Below are 16,530 nucleotides of genomic sequence, written 5' to 3'. Positions count from 1 at the left end.
TTATTTGTGCTGAACTAGCCAGGTGTTGAGTAGAATTGAGGCAGGCGCTTTAAGTGTAATAAATATGCTTCTTAACTGACACATTTGTATAGCACGATTTAAGACTTGTTTTAGTAATGTTGTATCGCACAAACCATCACAGAACGACAAGCTCCAGTGATCCGCTCTGCTGTATCCTACTGTATCTCTGAAGCATGTTTGCATCAAACAGGCTTCCCTCGATATGCGAGCTCCAGAGATAAAGCCTCTTACACACATGCAGCAACTGTGCTCTGTACTGTGAAGTCGCAAGTGGGCGTTCCTACTGATGGTGCTCTAATGTTATTGGTGGACTTCACGTCTTGCTATATCTTTTGAAAATATGAACACAGATGAGACATATTGCTAGTAAAACTAAGATATCATTTTAATTTGACAAGGAATTAGTTTTCTTGATGCTAAATATGAAAATTCTGCTGAAGGAGAATGATTTAGATAAACTACAGCAGTGCTCAGTGCATTCAATCATTAACCAGGTGAACGATCCATCAATGTACGAAATCTACGAATCAAACTCACTCAAACTGACAAAATTGTCAAAAAAGAATCAGTTTTCTTGTCCCTAAAAAAATACATTCTGCAGGGTATAGTGTTTTAATATTATTGGACATTTAACACTCCTCTGTCCTCTCCCTCCTACCACCTCGCTGACAACAAATGTCTTTACCCCTTTTTTTACTGATATGGTTACATCCATCAGCAGTACATTCTCAGCACCACACCCCCTTAAACACCCATCTCCAGTATGTAGCTCTTCTTTCTCCATATTCTCTCCTTCAACCGACACCGAGGTCTCTAAACTCCTCTTCAATCACCCCACCACCTGCCCCCTAAACCTTATTCCTTCCCACATTCTCCAAGCCATCTCTCTATCCATCCTACCTGCACTAACACATGTAATTAACACAGCTCTACTTACAGGCACCTTCCCCGCTGCATTTAAGCAGACTCGAGTAAGTCCACTGCTTAAAAAAACCTTTGCTTAACCCCACAAAAGTAGAACATTTCAGAAGGTTTCTCTCCACTCATTCATGGCGAAAACACTCAAGAGTCATTTTCAATCAGATCACTCTCTCACAGAACAAGCTGTTAGACGAAAATCAGTCAGGCTTCAAAAGTGGACATTCCACCAAGACTGCTCTGCGGTCTGTCACAGAATCCCCGAGACAGGCGAGAGCTGGATTCTGGTCATCCGTCCTCATTCTGCTGGACCTGTCAGTAGCCTTTGACACAGTCGACCATCAGACCCTCCTGTCCACCCTCTCTTCTCTGGATTTTACAGGAACTGTGCTTGACTGGTTCATGTCCTATCTCTCAGGTAGGTCTTTCAAGATAGCCTGGAGAGGTGTGGTGTCACATCAATCACATTAGCTACTTACTGGTGTACCTCAGGGCTCAGTGCTTGGCTCACTCCTCTTCTCTTTATATACAACATCAATGGGACCCATCATTCATGCACACAGGTTTTCTTACCACTGCTATGCTGATGACACACAGCTCTACTTGTCTTTCTAGCCTGACGACCCCATGGTGATGGCTCAAATCTCAGCCAATTTGGCAGACATCTCAGCCTGGATGAAGAATCACCACCTGCAACTCAACCTGGCGAAGACCAAGCTCTTCGTCTTACCAGCCAATCTTGCTGTTAAGCACGACATCATCAGCTGTGATCATGCACAATAACACCATCCAAAACAGCCAGAAACTTGGGAGTACCATTGTCAACCAGCTCAACTTCACCAACCACATCTCAAAAACAGCCCGATCTTGTCGATTTGCACACTTACAACATTAGGAAGATAAGACCCTTCCTCTAGCGAGGATGCCGAGGCAGGTGTTTTAAGATCCATGTGCAGTTTTAATAACAGAATAAATAGTAAAACAATGTAGCAAAATAAGGAAAACAAAAAGGCAGGCAAGGGTTCGGTACACAGGCAGACATTCCAGAAAGGCAAACTAAGTAAATCCAATAAGCAGAGGGGTAAACAAAAAGGCAGGCAATAGTTCTGTACACAGGTGAACAGTCCAGAAATGCAAACCATATAAATCCGATAGGCAGAGGGGTAATCCAATAAACAGGCAATACAACCACAAAACTCACAAGCAGGCTGGGGAATACGAGGAACAGGCAGGAGTCAGAACACAGGGAAAACAGGATAGGTACATAACGCTCAGAAATGTTGACAAGGCAAACAAGACTTCGCACTGAATGCGAGAAAACAGTGAACTTTAATAACCAGAGTTAATGTGAAACAGATGTGAGAGTAATCAGTCTGAGCGGAGGATTATGGGAAATGTAGTTTGTGAGATGTTAATACTCAGGGGATGGCGACCTCTGGTGGCGTACAGGAGAGGTAGCAGGCGCCACAGGTGTAACAATGCCACACAACTCATTGTTCAGCCTCTTGTAGGGATGCAAAGATTATATAGTATTTCTATTAATCACGATAAAAAATCTCATGGTTAATTTAACCATAAGAATTTAGAATCCATGGTTAAAAATCATGAAATGTTTTATTTACATGTGGCAAAATATTATATAGAATATATAAATATATAATATAAATGAGTTTTTCGTAAGATTTTGTGTGAAAACTCTTGTGCCTGTGCAGGTACTGGAGTTGTTGCTATGGTTACGGACAGTGGCTGTGGTGCTTGGACAGGTGTAGCGGACTGAACGTGAAATTTCAATTCACGTGAAACAAGCTTAAACACACAAATTCCAAAATATAACAGAGGAATTCTATCTACCAGACTCATATCCATCAAAAAAGTGACTTAAATCAGCTGTTAGGGAGCATTGAAATGACCGAACACAACGGGTTTAAAACATGCAGACAGAAGTCATAGAAAGATACACATCCTACAAATGGGACAGAATGCTCCACTTATTGTCCAACAACAAACTAGTAAGTTTAATACATTTAATTTTAGCTGTGGTGATTTGAAAGTGATGAATTAAAAGATGCAACTTTTTATAATGTTTAAGCGTGCAGTGCATTGCGTGTATAAGCAACTACTATAAGTAGTACTATAAGAGTACATTTGGAAAAGCTGCATCTTAAATCGTCCCCATTATTGAAAGCATTGCTTGTATATATTCACCGCAGTCAACAATAAATGTCTATTATAGTCTTTATCGGACTAAACTGCCTGCTCTAAGCAATGCTTTCTTCATAGTCCAAATGTTTATTTGTGAGATGCTGTGGACAGTATTTTTATAGAGTTTGTTGCCGATTTTTTAACAAAAAACATCCAGTGAGCGGCAGTTCTGTGGACAGAAACACCTTGTTGATGAGAGAGGTCAACAGAGAATGATCAGACTGGTTCGAACTGACAAAGTCTACAGTAACTCAGATAACCACTCTGTACAATTGTGTTGAGAAGAAGATCATCTCTGAATGCTATTCTGAGATGTGAGTTGGCGCTGTTTTGGCGGCACGTGGGGGAACTACACAATATTAGGCAGGTGGTTTTAATGTTGTGCCTGATTGGTGTATAGAAAGAAGATATGACCTAGACATCATGACACACACACACACAGTACCCCCAAAACAAGATAAAATATAGGCTTATCTAGCCCCAAAAGTGCTTCAAAAAGAAATCATTCCCATCTATGATTACCCTCTTTTAATAAGTTAGTTATGCAAATCACCAAGCATTTGGGATGTCTCAACTCCATTTTTGCAGGATAAATCTTTTTTTTTTTAATGTCCTACTTTTCAGTATCTCTGTTGAGCTCTTCAAACGGGTTTGTCATCTGACACCCATTGAGTCGCACTGTGGCAGTGACAAGGGGGCGTGGAAGAAAGACTCAGCGTGCTTCAGAAACCTATCAATACTGAGAATTACCGTAAAGGCTCTAGAAAATCGACACCTAAAAAATTCATACACAATAATATTTTTATGTGATGAAAACATCACACGGGCCACAAAAAGACACCTGTTGAGTACCATGTAACTAGAGGTTGCTGCTCCAGGTTGATTACATGAGATATCTGCTTCAGTGAATGTACAGATGTTAGCTTCTACTTTCCTCACCACAGATGATAGTAAAGCAGCACAAACATTGGGATTATTATTTTTTTTTTAAATCTATCAAGCATATCGTAGTCTCACCTGCTTGTAAATTTTCTGACGGATATACTCAGGTGTGCACACTCTTCCCAATGAGAGAGACCGGCAATGAGCAACAGCCAATGATATATAGAGAGAGCGCAAGAGTAAAAGACATTGGGAAGCAGCAGACAAATAATAATTAGAAGATCAAAACATCGCCCACGTCTCCCAAACCGCTCATCATGTTCAGCTACTTTTTCCCCCCTTCTATGCAAATTACTGCAATAACGGGCATGAGCTCGTCTTTTGTGCTGTTTGTTGACATGTTAACTCGAATTTCCTCTGTCATTACTATGTGCGTGAGTCTGTGAATGAATTTCGTGACCGTATCGTAGCATTGGTGGTTGATTCATCCAGTCTGCCATCAGTTCTGTAATGTACACTTGGCTTTAGGATATGTCCGTGTTTCTAGCATCTGTCTCTGGTGCGTGCATAAGCCCCATTGCATTGCTGCGTTTTGAAACGATCTCAGAATAAATGCTGAATTTGAGAAACGTTCCAGAATCGTTGAAGAAAGAATCAAAATGCATCGGAGAATTGATTTTTTCGTACGGTGTGCAACTTAATCAGAAACCCTAATCCAGAATCACTGTCCCTAAGGATGGTTTTGACTCAATAGAAAGATATTCCTATTAAAAGACAACTGAGCACTTCTAAACTGAATAACAGAGGGAACGTTTTTAGCGTGACTTTTGAGTGATAAAATCATCTAGTAACAGATTATGAAATGACAGTCGACTTTCATGAACATGTAAAACAACATTAAGGAAGAAACATACCTGAAGGAATAAAATCATCATCATGCTGTTCTTCCTCTGCTTTGGTTTTATCATCATCATCTTGATCACTCTGTTGATCCTCTGTTGCGTTTTCTTCTTTTATCTCCTCCTGCTTCACTTCAATCTTCACTGGTGTCTGCAGCATCTGCTGTTCTCCAGTGTGAATCACATCCACCTGCTCTCTCATGATGAACATCCTATCAATACCATAATTTCACTGGTGTAAGAGACTTTTCAATAATGCAGATAAATGAATTTCACTAACGATTATATCTTATGATTAATCTCACTAGCATTTGCAAGAAGATTTTTAATAATGCATATAAATGATTTGCACTAATGTCTAAATCAATGTATTAATTTCACTAGTGTTTGTAAGAGGCTTTTCAACAATTATGGCCTACACGGCTCCTCATAGTTCTCATTTCATTTCGAGTTGGACATTCATAACTTGTGCATCAGTATAAGATTACTTCTACACCAGAAGCGCTGGATGTTTTGCGCTGTAGATTCAGATAAAGGAAAGGTCAATCCAAGGAATCCTTGGTTTGTTTTTCCTTTGCAAATTGGCGCAAATAAGCATAAAAACAGGCGTGAGCCGTTCTTTCATGTTTGGTGAAAAAGGAGAGCAAGGTATTGGGTAACAGGAGACAAAAATGATTAGAAACTAAAATATCACCAACATCAACCTAAATGCTGTTTTCATTATTTTCAGCTGTTTTATATTTTTTCCTTTGCAAATGGTGCCAAAAAAGGCAAAAATGGGCAAGAGCCATTCTTTCATGTTTGTTGATATGTTATCAAGTATAAACTACACAAGTTTGTTAATGAATTTCGTTATCTCCATTTTAAGATGCATTTTGAGTGATCTGTTTGAAACAAGACGACGTTAAAAGAAGCTGTAATGGCCAGTTTTTCGCTGGTTACATGCGCATTTAAAGGGAAATAAGCATACGATCTGAAAACTTAAAAAAGCAAATGCATGAACATGCACAACAGGGAAACGTATCAGCAGCATGCACACTAGAAGCTCAGTTACAGGTACTGCACTAAAATAACTCTGAATTCTGCTCTAAACGTCATGTTTGCGAATCATAAAGAGAAACTGTGACGGTTTTTAGAGCTTTCTTTCTTGTCTTTTACTTTTATGTGCTTTATTATCATCAAGTAATAAACAGACGTAATGAAACTCTCTGCTCGAAATCCGAACGCAAGTGGTCAAAAGAGTCGACCAGTGTAACGGTGATATCTTGCTTGTACACCAGTGTACACATGGCCTCAGTCTGGGACGAATGGTCGTGTAGTTGATACACTACAGTCCTGTATTGTGTGCACTAGCATGACGAAAAACAAAACTGAGTCGCAGAAGCTCCGACTTCGAGTCGTGTAGTGTACGCTTAGCTTAAGTGTGGTGTCATGCAGCAGATGGGCCTCGTGATCTTCAATTTCGTCCTTAGAGAACGTTTTTATTTTTTATACCGGGTGAGGTGAATCACGGGTCTTAGGCAATTTCACAAGTCCTGCTTTGTTCTGTAGCAGTTGAAATTAAGCAGATGCAGGCTCGATGATGTTAAGTTAGACATTCCTGCGCCAGCCTTCCGGGATTTCTAGTTTTATGACCTAAAGGTCACAGTGTGGACTCAAGGCCTTTTTGAAGAATCCTGTTAATGGCTCTCTATCCGTAAGACTTATTACTGCCTGCTTCCCTCAGGAATACTACAGTTCCAATGAACAAAATGTATTTTCGTAACAGCACTGTTGCTAGTATTTTTACCTTTACATTACATTAATATATAGTTGTATGTTTTTAAGTACCACCTTACCTGTAGATAATCAGGGTTGATGTTAGTTTCTTGGCAAAATGTTGATTTTAGTCGGGTGAAACATTGTTATATAAACAAAAATCCATTCACTTGACTAAATTAATAAATTGGTCTACACTCACCAGCCACTTATTAGGTACACCTGTACATCTATTATTCATGCGATTATCTAATCGGTCAATGGTGTGGCAGCAGTGTAATGTATAAAATTATGCAGATATGGGTCAGGAGGTTCAGCTAATGTTCACATCAACCTTAAGAATGGGGAAAAATGCGATCTCAGTGATTTATGCTGCCTTCATGTGCTATCGGAATGATCCTACTTCCCACTTCTGAAGTGGTAATAGCGAGTACGTCGCGTTCAAGTGCTTTGTTGTCAGAATTTTTTTTTCTTTCATATATATTTCTGGAGGAACTTTTATTATGACACCATAAAAAGTATTATTCAGCTTGCTGATGATATTGAAATTTTGATCAAATACAAGCTATTTTTACTGTGTGAAAATGTAAAACAAGCATCAAATGGTTGCTGATAGTGTTGTCAAAAGTACCAGTACTTCAATACCAAGCCGGTACTAAAATAAAAAAGATGTAACGATACCAGTTTTTCTGCAGTACCGGTAGTACCGAGCACCAACTCTATCTGGCACCAGCGAGCAATCTGACTGACACGCGACAGCTTTAAAATGCACACAGTCTTATTTTGAATGCATACTCCGTTACTCCTTTTACACTGAAATGTACAATTAATCCAAGTGACGTCCTAGTGTGATTTATTAACCACTGAAGGCTACAATCTTAGCGTGGATGAGCTGCATACTTTAAATCAACGTATAAATCCGACTGCTCTTACTCTGGAAACTCCACAGACATTGAGAATCATTCACGTTGTTTGAGATGACAAAGCAGAGCACTAATCCACTGTGAACCACCCAGCACATGTAAACTATAAATTATATAATTAAATCACAGCATTTGTGCTTTAATCTCAACTCAACTTTATTTATATAGCATTTAAAACAACAGAGTTGACCAGTAATAAAATGTAAAACATAACATTTCAAAATTACCACATACACAAACACCATTGATCTAAAATACAAACACTCCAAAACGGTGTCCTACATTTCATTTGTCAGACTCAAAGGACAGTGTAAATGGATGAGATTACAGACGTGAATTGAAAGTCTTCAATGATCACACTGGGCCATGTTGCGAACTGTTTATCCGGAAAAGTGAAGCTTGCGGCAAAAAACACACGTCATAATAAAAGCACGATTCAAAATAAAAGCTAGATGCTTGAAATGGAAGAAATTAAATACAGAGTTGAATAAAAATATATTACAACTGTATGGTAAAATGTAATATTCTCTGTAATAATAATAACAACAACAATAAATAATCGATTTATCACAAGCAAGACAGCTGTTGACTAAAAGTTTGGCAAAAAATGCAATGACATGCTAAAAATTTCAATTGAAAGTTTTAAGATTTAATTGATTAGACACCATTTTGATGATTAAATTAAACTTTAAAACACATTAAAAATAACTATACTTGTGTTCAATAGCACATTATCATATTAGCATATTTTTGCTGTGGTATTGAGAACAGTGAAATTACACTGGTATCGACTACTGAAATTTTGGTACCGTGACAACACTAATTGCTGATATACATAAATGATACCTCAATGTTCAACGTGTTGTACGTTCGGAAATGCTTTTCTGCATGGCACTGTTGTAACGTGTGTTTATTTGGGTTACTGTCACCATCCCGTCAGCTTGGACCAGTCTGGCCATTCTCCTCTGACCTCTGTTATTAACAAGCCATTTTCGCCCACAGATCTGCCGCATGCTGGATGTTTTTTGTTTTTCGCACCATTCTCTATACACTCTAGAGACTGTTGTGCGTGAAATTCCCAGGAGATCAGCAGTTACAGAAATACTCAAACCAGCCCATCTGGCACCAACAATCATGCCACGGTCCAAATCACTGAGATCACATTTTTCCCCATTCTGATGGTTGATGTGAACATTAACTGAAGCTCCTGACCCGTATCTGCGTGATTCTATACATTACACTACTGCCACACCATTGCCTGATTAGATAATCACATGAATAAGTAGGTGTGCAGGTGTACCTAAAAAAGTGGCCGATGAGTGTATATCAGCATAAAATATAATTAATCAAAAAACTAATTTAATCACTGTATTTATTTGCAAAATAAAAAAGGATATAAAAGAACATAAGGAATCTTAAGAGCAAACAGCCACATGTGGAAAAATAGGTTTTCACACTGGTGAACTAGATGCAAAATAGCAAAAAAATTATAGCAAGTTTAACTAATCTAATAGGGGTGTAACGGTGTATCCTGGCAAAAATCACCATTTACTCAAGTGATATATTTAGCACGTGTTAAACTGTCCTTTTGCCAATTAAGTGTGATATCCAAAAGGCACATTGACTGTTTCTACAAAAATAATATAATTATGACAACATCAACTCGTATAAGTTATCTGAAGATCAGGGGACCATGCTGCTATAACGTCTCTTATGGGACGTTTAAGAGACGTTTTTAGGACATTACCACAACGTTTCTGGAACGTTACTCAAAGATTGTCAAGATTGAACTTTACCAACACGTCTTGAAACTGGACTAAAATATAAACATGAGTTTAGCCACAGACAGAAAGTGTAAATAAACCTGTTCTGAAGTGTTTTAGTTGTTTTGTTCACCTCTTGCATATGACCAGTAATCCCAAAAGTATTTACACAAACTTCAGGAAACCAAAAAGTGTTTGTTTGTGCCCGTCTCTCCAATATATATTATCACCTTCATTTACAGTCAGTCACTGGATTTAAAGAGCTCATATATCAGAAATGAAACATGATATTCACAGATTTCTTCTTGTTTCTCCTGAAACTGAATATTTTAAAGCGTCTGTCACAAAACAAGCGACACACGTCGATAAAAAGCTTCTTTTACAGTCATTAAAACGCCAAAGAGAGAAAAATGTAAAACATGCACAGAAAAATATATATTAAATTAAATATAAATCTCACAAATGATGTAAAACACATTGATCACGTACCGAACTGAGCGCTCAAACTGTAGAGGTGTCCAAAATCGTCCCCTATTCACTATATAGTGCACTATTTGGGGTGTCGGTGTTCTTTCTTGTTCTTGTGATTTCTGGCGGTTTGCAAAACAACTTCTGGTGAATTTCCGCCTCCTGTTGGACTGAAGTGTATAAAATACCAACATCTGATTAATCAGTCCTGTTGCCTAACTTTAAAATACATGATAAAGTGTTGAAGCAGGTAATGAAGTGACAGATTTTCAATTCCCACTGACATAAATTAAATAATAATAATTAAACAGACCTAATGATGGAGCGCTAACACTATTCCTCACAGAAAGTCGACCTGTCATCTAAGATTTTAGTAAAATGGCATTATTTACACTGCCTGCCCAAAAAAAGTTGCCATTTGGATTTAAATAAGCAGATCATTAAGAGTCTATGATTTGATCATTAAAACAGTGATTAATATGTTTCAGCTGGCAACAATTCTTTTAACCCTAACTGATGCAGTGCGTAGCTTCTCCTTTCTTAAACAACCATGTCGGAAGACATTTCCCATGGTCGTGGAAAAGATATTACTGTGTTTCAGAAGGGGCAAATTATTGGCCTCCATCAAGCAAAGAAAAGGAGATTGCTGAAATCACTGGAACTGGGTTAAGAACTGCATCTTGAATGATCATGATCGGAGATCACTAAAAGGCTTGAAGTCACGTCGAAAAAAAATCAACAGTAGTCGAACTCACGGCTATGTTTAATAGTGAAAGTAAGAGCATTTCCACATGCACAGTCCTTACAGGATTGGGACTAAACAGCTGTGAGGCCACAAGAAAGCCACTAGTTAGTGAGGCTAATCTGAAAAAAAGGACTTTAATTTGCTAGGGAGTGTAAAGACTGGACTATGGATCAATGGAAAAAGGTCATGTGGTCTGATGAGTCCAGATTTACCCTATTCCAAAGCGATGGGCGTCAGAGTAAGAAGGGAAGCACATGAAGCGATGCACCCATCATGCATAGTGCCCATTGTACAAGCCTTTGGAGGCAGTGTTATGATCTGGGGTTGCTTCAATTGGTCTAGACTCAGCAACGTTATGCAGCAATAAAATGAAATCAGCTGATTACCTGAATGTACTGAATGACCAGGTTATCCCATCAATGGATTTTTTCTTCCCTGACGGCACGGGCATATTCCAGGATGACATTGCCAAGATTCATCGTGCTCGAATTGTGAAAGAGTGATTCAGGGAGCATGATAAATCATTTTCACACATGAATTGGCCACCAGTCCTGACCTTAACCCCATTGAAAATCTTTGGGATGTGCTGGAGAAGACTTTACGGAGTGGTTCGACTCTCCCGTCATCAATACAAGATCTCTGGCAAAAATTAATGCAACTCTGGATGCAAATAAATGCTGTGAGGTTGCATAAGGCTGTCGAAACAATGCCACGATGAATGCACACCATAATTAAAGCTAAAGTTGGTCCAACGAAATATTAAGAGTATGCAACTTTTTTTTGGCCAGGCAGTGTAGTTTACCGAACTTATTGTGAGAAGCTTGTAGAAGGATACCCAAAATATTTGACCCAAGTTAAACAATTTAAAGGCAATGCTACCAAATACTAACAAAGTGTATGTAAACTTCTGACCCACTGGGAATGTGATGAAAGAAATAAAAGCTGAAATAAATCATTCTCTCTACTATTTTTCTGACATTTCACATTCATAAAATAAAGTAGTGATCCTAACTGACCTAAGACAGGGAATGTTTTCTACGATTAAATGTCAGGAATTATGAAAAACAATTAAAATGTATTTGGTTAAGGTGCATGTAAATATCTGACATACAATCTTCTGGATAGCGAAACACCGCAAACAATATCCTCTCACACTGTAGCGAAGAAGCCGCAGAATTGCCCATGACTGTCAAGCTGACATAATGTCACTAGCCAACAGGGTAGTAGGACATTGACATACGAATAGACACGAATTAAGTGAATAAGTTTATTGGGTACTGTAAGTGATAATGGAATCATATACTTATTTAGTTTAGTAAACACAGATCCTGTAACTATTTTAGTCATGTTTATGAGAAACAAAGAGCTTCTGTTAATTTCACTGCACCAATCGCTTTTGACTGATCCGCCAACTGCCCAACGCAACACTATTCGCGAGAGGAAAGTGTGCTTACTTGACTGTCTGTCTATGTCTCTGCACTCACTCTATGGATGCGCTCCATTTGAGAGCACAACAGCAGATCTATACAGTTGTAAGAATATGTGCGTTGCATGGTATCTGAGCATTTTACAAAGTACACGAGCCAGTGCTGAGCCAATGCCCTTTTTTATAAAACCACGTCAAACCTTCAACCCCTGGAGAAAAAAAATCAACCTGCGAAAACAGTTCAAAAGTAGCTCAACGTGGCAACCCTGGTCTCAAGTTCAGCACATACTGAGAACAAGCACGTTTAAAGCGGACATCTACGTCAAACGCTACGTCAAACACTATGTTTGTAATCTCTTGCATTGGTGGTTCTTTTTTATTCCAATATGCTTCAGTTTATTTGAGCGGTGAGCGTTCCAATGTTCCGCACGCTTCGATGATGTCATCATAGCATTATGGTATCGCATATCACATTTTTCATCCATATCATGTAGCCCTAATTAATACCTTACCAATAAAGGCATTTCAGCTGAATTTAGAAGTGAATTTGACTGTTCAGGCGCATATCCGAGTATTCTCATTGCACACAAGCATGTTCAGCGCACACACACGAGCCACCTGTCTGTCAAATAACACACAGCTATAACTAGATCAGGCCCTGTATTAGTTTTCATTTAGCTTAGCTTATCCTTTGATCTTACTTTGTGAATTTATCATCATTCTCAACACCTCAACTGACATGATCACACCTCCCAGTTTGAAAACCGTGGGTCAAAACCAATAAATCAGTCAAACTCTAATCCACATTGTGAGTTGTGGACAGGTGGCACTCTTGCAGTGAAATAATTTTTCAGTCAACAGTAAGACAATAAACATTTAATATACATAGAGTACATATACTGTACATACAAATGACTCTCTTAGATGCTGCTCTTTTAGAAGAAATTACATCAATGGGATTATCTGAATTTCGAGCTATTTACTTGAAGCATTGTTCCTGAAGATGGACGTCTCTCTGTGATTACTTTGGACAACACCTTTTTACACGAGTCACTAGATTACTTGCTACACTGAAACTTTTCATACAGGTTTCTCTCCAGTATGAATGCTCTCGTGTGTTTTTAGTTGATGTGACAAAGTGAAACACTTTTCACAGTGTGAGCACTTGTAAGGTTTCTCTCCAGTATGAATTCTCTCGTGTGCTTTCAGGCTTTGTGACTGTGTGAAACTATTTTCACAGTGTGAACACTTGTAAGGTTTCTCTCCAGTATGAATTCTCTCGTGGTTTTTCAGGTTATATGACTGAGCGAAACTCTTTCCACACCGTGAGCACTTGTAAGGTTTTTCTCCAGTATGGATTCTCCCATGTGTTTTCAGGCATTGTAACCTAGAGAAACTCTTTCCACAGTGTGAACACTTGAATGGTTTCTCTCCAGTATGAATTCTCATGTGTATTTTAAGGGTTTCTGACAAAGCGAAACTCTTTCCACAGTGTGAGCAATTGAAAGGTTTTTCTCCAGTATGAATTCTTTGATGCTGTTTCAGGTTTCTGGCTGTAGTAAAGGTCTTCCCACATTCAAAGCACATATGAGCCCTCACTCCGGTGTGTATTTTCTGGTGCTCTTTCAAATTGGACAGGTGTGCAAAACACTTAACGCATAAAGAACACTTGTAAGGCTTCTCATTTGTGTGCCTTTTAAGATGTTTTTTTAGGTATTCTGCTAGAGCAAATGTTTTACCGCACTGATCACATTCAAATGACTTTTCTCCAGAGTGAGAGCGGAGATGATTCTTGAAATGGTTTACATATGCAAAACAGCTCCCACACTGATGGCATGAGAAAGGCTTCTCTCCAGTATGAATTCTTTTGTGCAGTTTAAGAGATTCTTTTTGTTTGAAACTCTTTCCACACTGATGGCATGTGTAAGGTCTCTCTACAGTGTGAACTCTCATGTGTACATTAAGATAACGTTTCCATGTGAAACATTTTCCACATTCTGAGCAGGTGAAAGATGTCTTGGCCGCTCTTCTTTGATGCTTTTTAGGTAAACAATTCTTAGTCTTTGAGCCACTCAAAGATTCTTCTCCAGTTGTGTAATCATGAAGTTTCTGGTACTGAAGTTCCTCCTCCACTTCATTCAGTTCTTGACTTTCCTCTTGCACTTCCATCAGATCTACAATGAACACAGTAAATAGACAAAAATTCAAGAGGCACAAATATAAAAAGAATATAAATATAACCGTAATTTAATGGCAGGACACACAATTTTATGTCCAGCATTTATTTGTGATTTTTGCTGTGCAAAAGGTATGTATAACATCAATTCTGGTTTATTGTGACACAAGCATTTTGCCCCATGAATGTCTATGCATTTACGCAAAACCTTTACTCAAACGTTGTCACGAGATAATTAATTTTCACAGAGCTGTATGAATGAATGAATGAATGTTGCATTTATATAGCGCTTTTCTGACACTACACTCAAAGCGATTTACACAGTGAACAGGGGACTCTCCTCAACCACCACCAGTGTACAGCATCCACCTGGATGATGCAATGGCAGCCAGTAAGCTCACTACACACCAGCTGTTGGTGGAGAGGAAAGAGTGGACTAATACAACCAATTAATGGATAGGGATTATTAGGAGGCCATGATGGATAAGGGCCAATGGGGGGAATTTGGCCAGGATACCGGGTTACACCCCTACTCTTTACGAGAAGCGCCCTGGGACTTTTAATGACCACAGAGAGTCAGGACCTCAGTTTAACGTCTCATCCGAAAGACGTTAATCATGCAATCATGTAGATGATGATTCATAGGTATCATTAGGTATCAATCATAATCAAACAAATAACAATATATTTTTACAGCATTTATTAATCTTTGTTAATGTTAGTTAATAAAAATACAATTGTTTATTGTTAGTTCATTGTGCATAAACTAATGTTTACTAATACCATTTTTTATTTTAAAAAATGTATTAGTAAATGTTGAAATCAACATGATCTAAGATTAATAAAGGCTGTAAAAGTATTGTCTTATCATATTTATGTCATGTTTGTAAGCACAGAAAAGAAGGACCTGCTACTCTGTGTCTAGTATGTGGTAACTCAGCTGGGGAAGCTACAGCAGTTTCATCAGTAGCAGGACAGCAGTCTGGATGGATGTATAACTGTTAAAGGGGTCATGAAATGAGGAATCAAAATTTCCTTGATCTTTTGAAATATAAGAGGTCATGTCATTCTACTATAAAAACTGTAAATTTGAGAACTGAAAACTTCCTCTTTAATAGAACAAGAGAATTTTTTAAAACCAAGCTGTAAAAACAGCTTGTTTGTATTTGGTGGATTTTGTGATGTCACAGTGACCAAGCAACACCTTCAGCAACACATCAATGCATATTTTTTGCCATTGCACCCTTGCTGTACAAAGGTGAAGAGAAGAGATGGGCCTCATCTGTCATGGGAGATTCATCTCCACCAAAGGGGGACTATTGAATTGCTTTTCTACATAAGCATGCACTAGAAGAACGGCTATGACCGTTATCATGCATCTTGCGATGCTTTTAAAAGACGTCATGTCAAGTTATAACTCTACAAAGGAGAGTATATTCAGCTGCGCTGTGTCTTGATGTTTTAAAGGTGTCCTGGACCGTTTTTGCACCCATCTGTGCCCCAACATCACCATGAACTGTATTATGTTTGTGTATTCAGAACATTTCAGCATGGACTGTATGCATTTTTAGGCTCATATCAGCATGGACTGCTTGTGAACCAGTCACAATATGATTCAAGTTTGCAAAGGAACAGTTATTGAAGGGTGAAGAAGTTAAAAACACTTTTGGACCCAACCGAAAAACCGTAAGTAACTGGTTTCATTCATGAATATGTCATGACTGTTTGATAGTTTATGGTGCTGCTGTGCTTACGTGAACAGTTTGATCCATTCAGATAAAATGTGTTGGATATGCATTTTGTGTTAACCCTGAAATTTTGTTTTATAATGTTGTGAAGGCTGGAGCTTGTACATTTTCTTCCGAATGAGTTTCAAATATTAGGAGGGTTGCACCATGTTAGCCAATTATAACAGCGGGCATTTACATTGAAGTCTTAAAGGACTAGAGAGCTGAAAACAGAGCGTTTCAGACAGAGTTTGAACAGAGTTATGACTGGTTTCATGCTAAAAAACTTTTCTAACATTATAAGTGGACCTCAGGGAAGATAATAAAATTATACATATATAAATAAAAGTATGTTATGACCCATTTAACTGTCTGGCAAAGTTGTTTACTTGCTATAATGCTCTGATACGTTTTCTGGTAGTTGTTGAAGCTTATAATAGTTGTCACACTTTAATGAATGGAACATAGGTGATCCATTACTGATCGCTATGTGTTTAAAAGACCATTTCAAGCATGTAAACGAAAACAAAGGAATTAAAATGCAACTATTCCTGAAGCACTTCCGGTCTCATTAGCGAAACCTTAAAATAAGACTCTTACTAAAAACGGGTGGAGTTCAAGC

The 16,530-nt window shown here is 38.3% G+C and overlaps 1 protein-coding gene and 1 pseudogene across 1 annotated transcript in view; both read right to left on the bottom strand.

Annotated features, from left to right (window-relative positions):
* The window catches only part of LOC127418571 (zinc finger protein 773-like), a 32,035-nt gene extending 22,080 nt beyond the window's left edge, over window positions 1-9,955 (bottom strand). Inside the window, exons 1-2 of the mRNA XM_051659184.1 lie at window positions 9,856-9,955; window positions 4,938-5,134 (exon numbers count right to left, since the gene is read on the bottom strand). Of these exons, the coding sequence (XP_051515144.1) occupies window positions 4,938-5,133 (196 nt within the window). The 5' untranslated portion in view covers window position 5,134; window positions 9,856-9,955. The remainder of the gene's footprint in view (window positions 1-4,937; window positions 5,135-9,855) is intronic.
* A 2,911-nt stretch (window positions 9,956-12,866) lies between these two features.
* Window positions 12,867-16,530, bottom strand: part of LOC127418538 (zinc finger protein 729-like) — a 48,660-nt pseudogene continuing 44,996 nt past the window's right edge.

The sequence above is a fragment of the Myxocyprinus asiaticus genome, chromosome 28, assembly GCF_019703515.2.
Source record: "Myxocyprinus asiaticus isolate MX2 ecotype Aquarium Trade chromosome 28, UBuf_Myxa_2, whole genome shotgun sequence".
Taxonomy (NCBI): Eukaryota; Metazoa; Chordata; class Actinopteri; order Cypriniformes; family Catostomidae; genus Myxocyprinus; species Myxocyprinus asiaticus.
The sequence above is the reverse complement of the archived record's forward strand: the minus strand, read 5'-3'. Positions and strand labels throughout refer to the sequence as shown.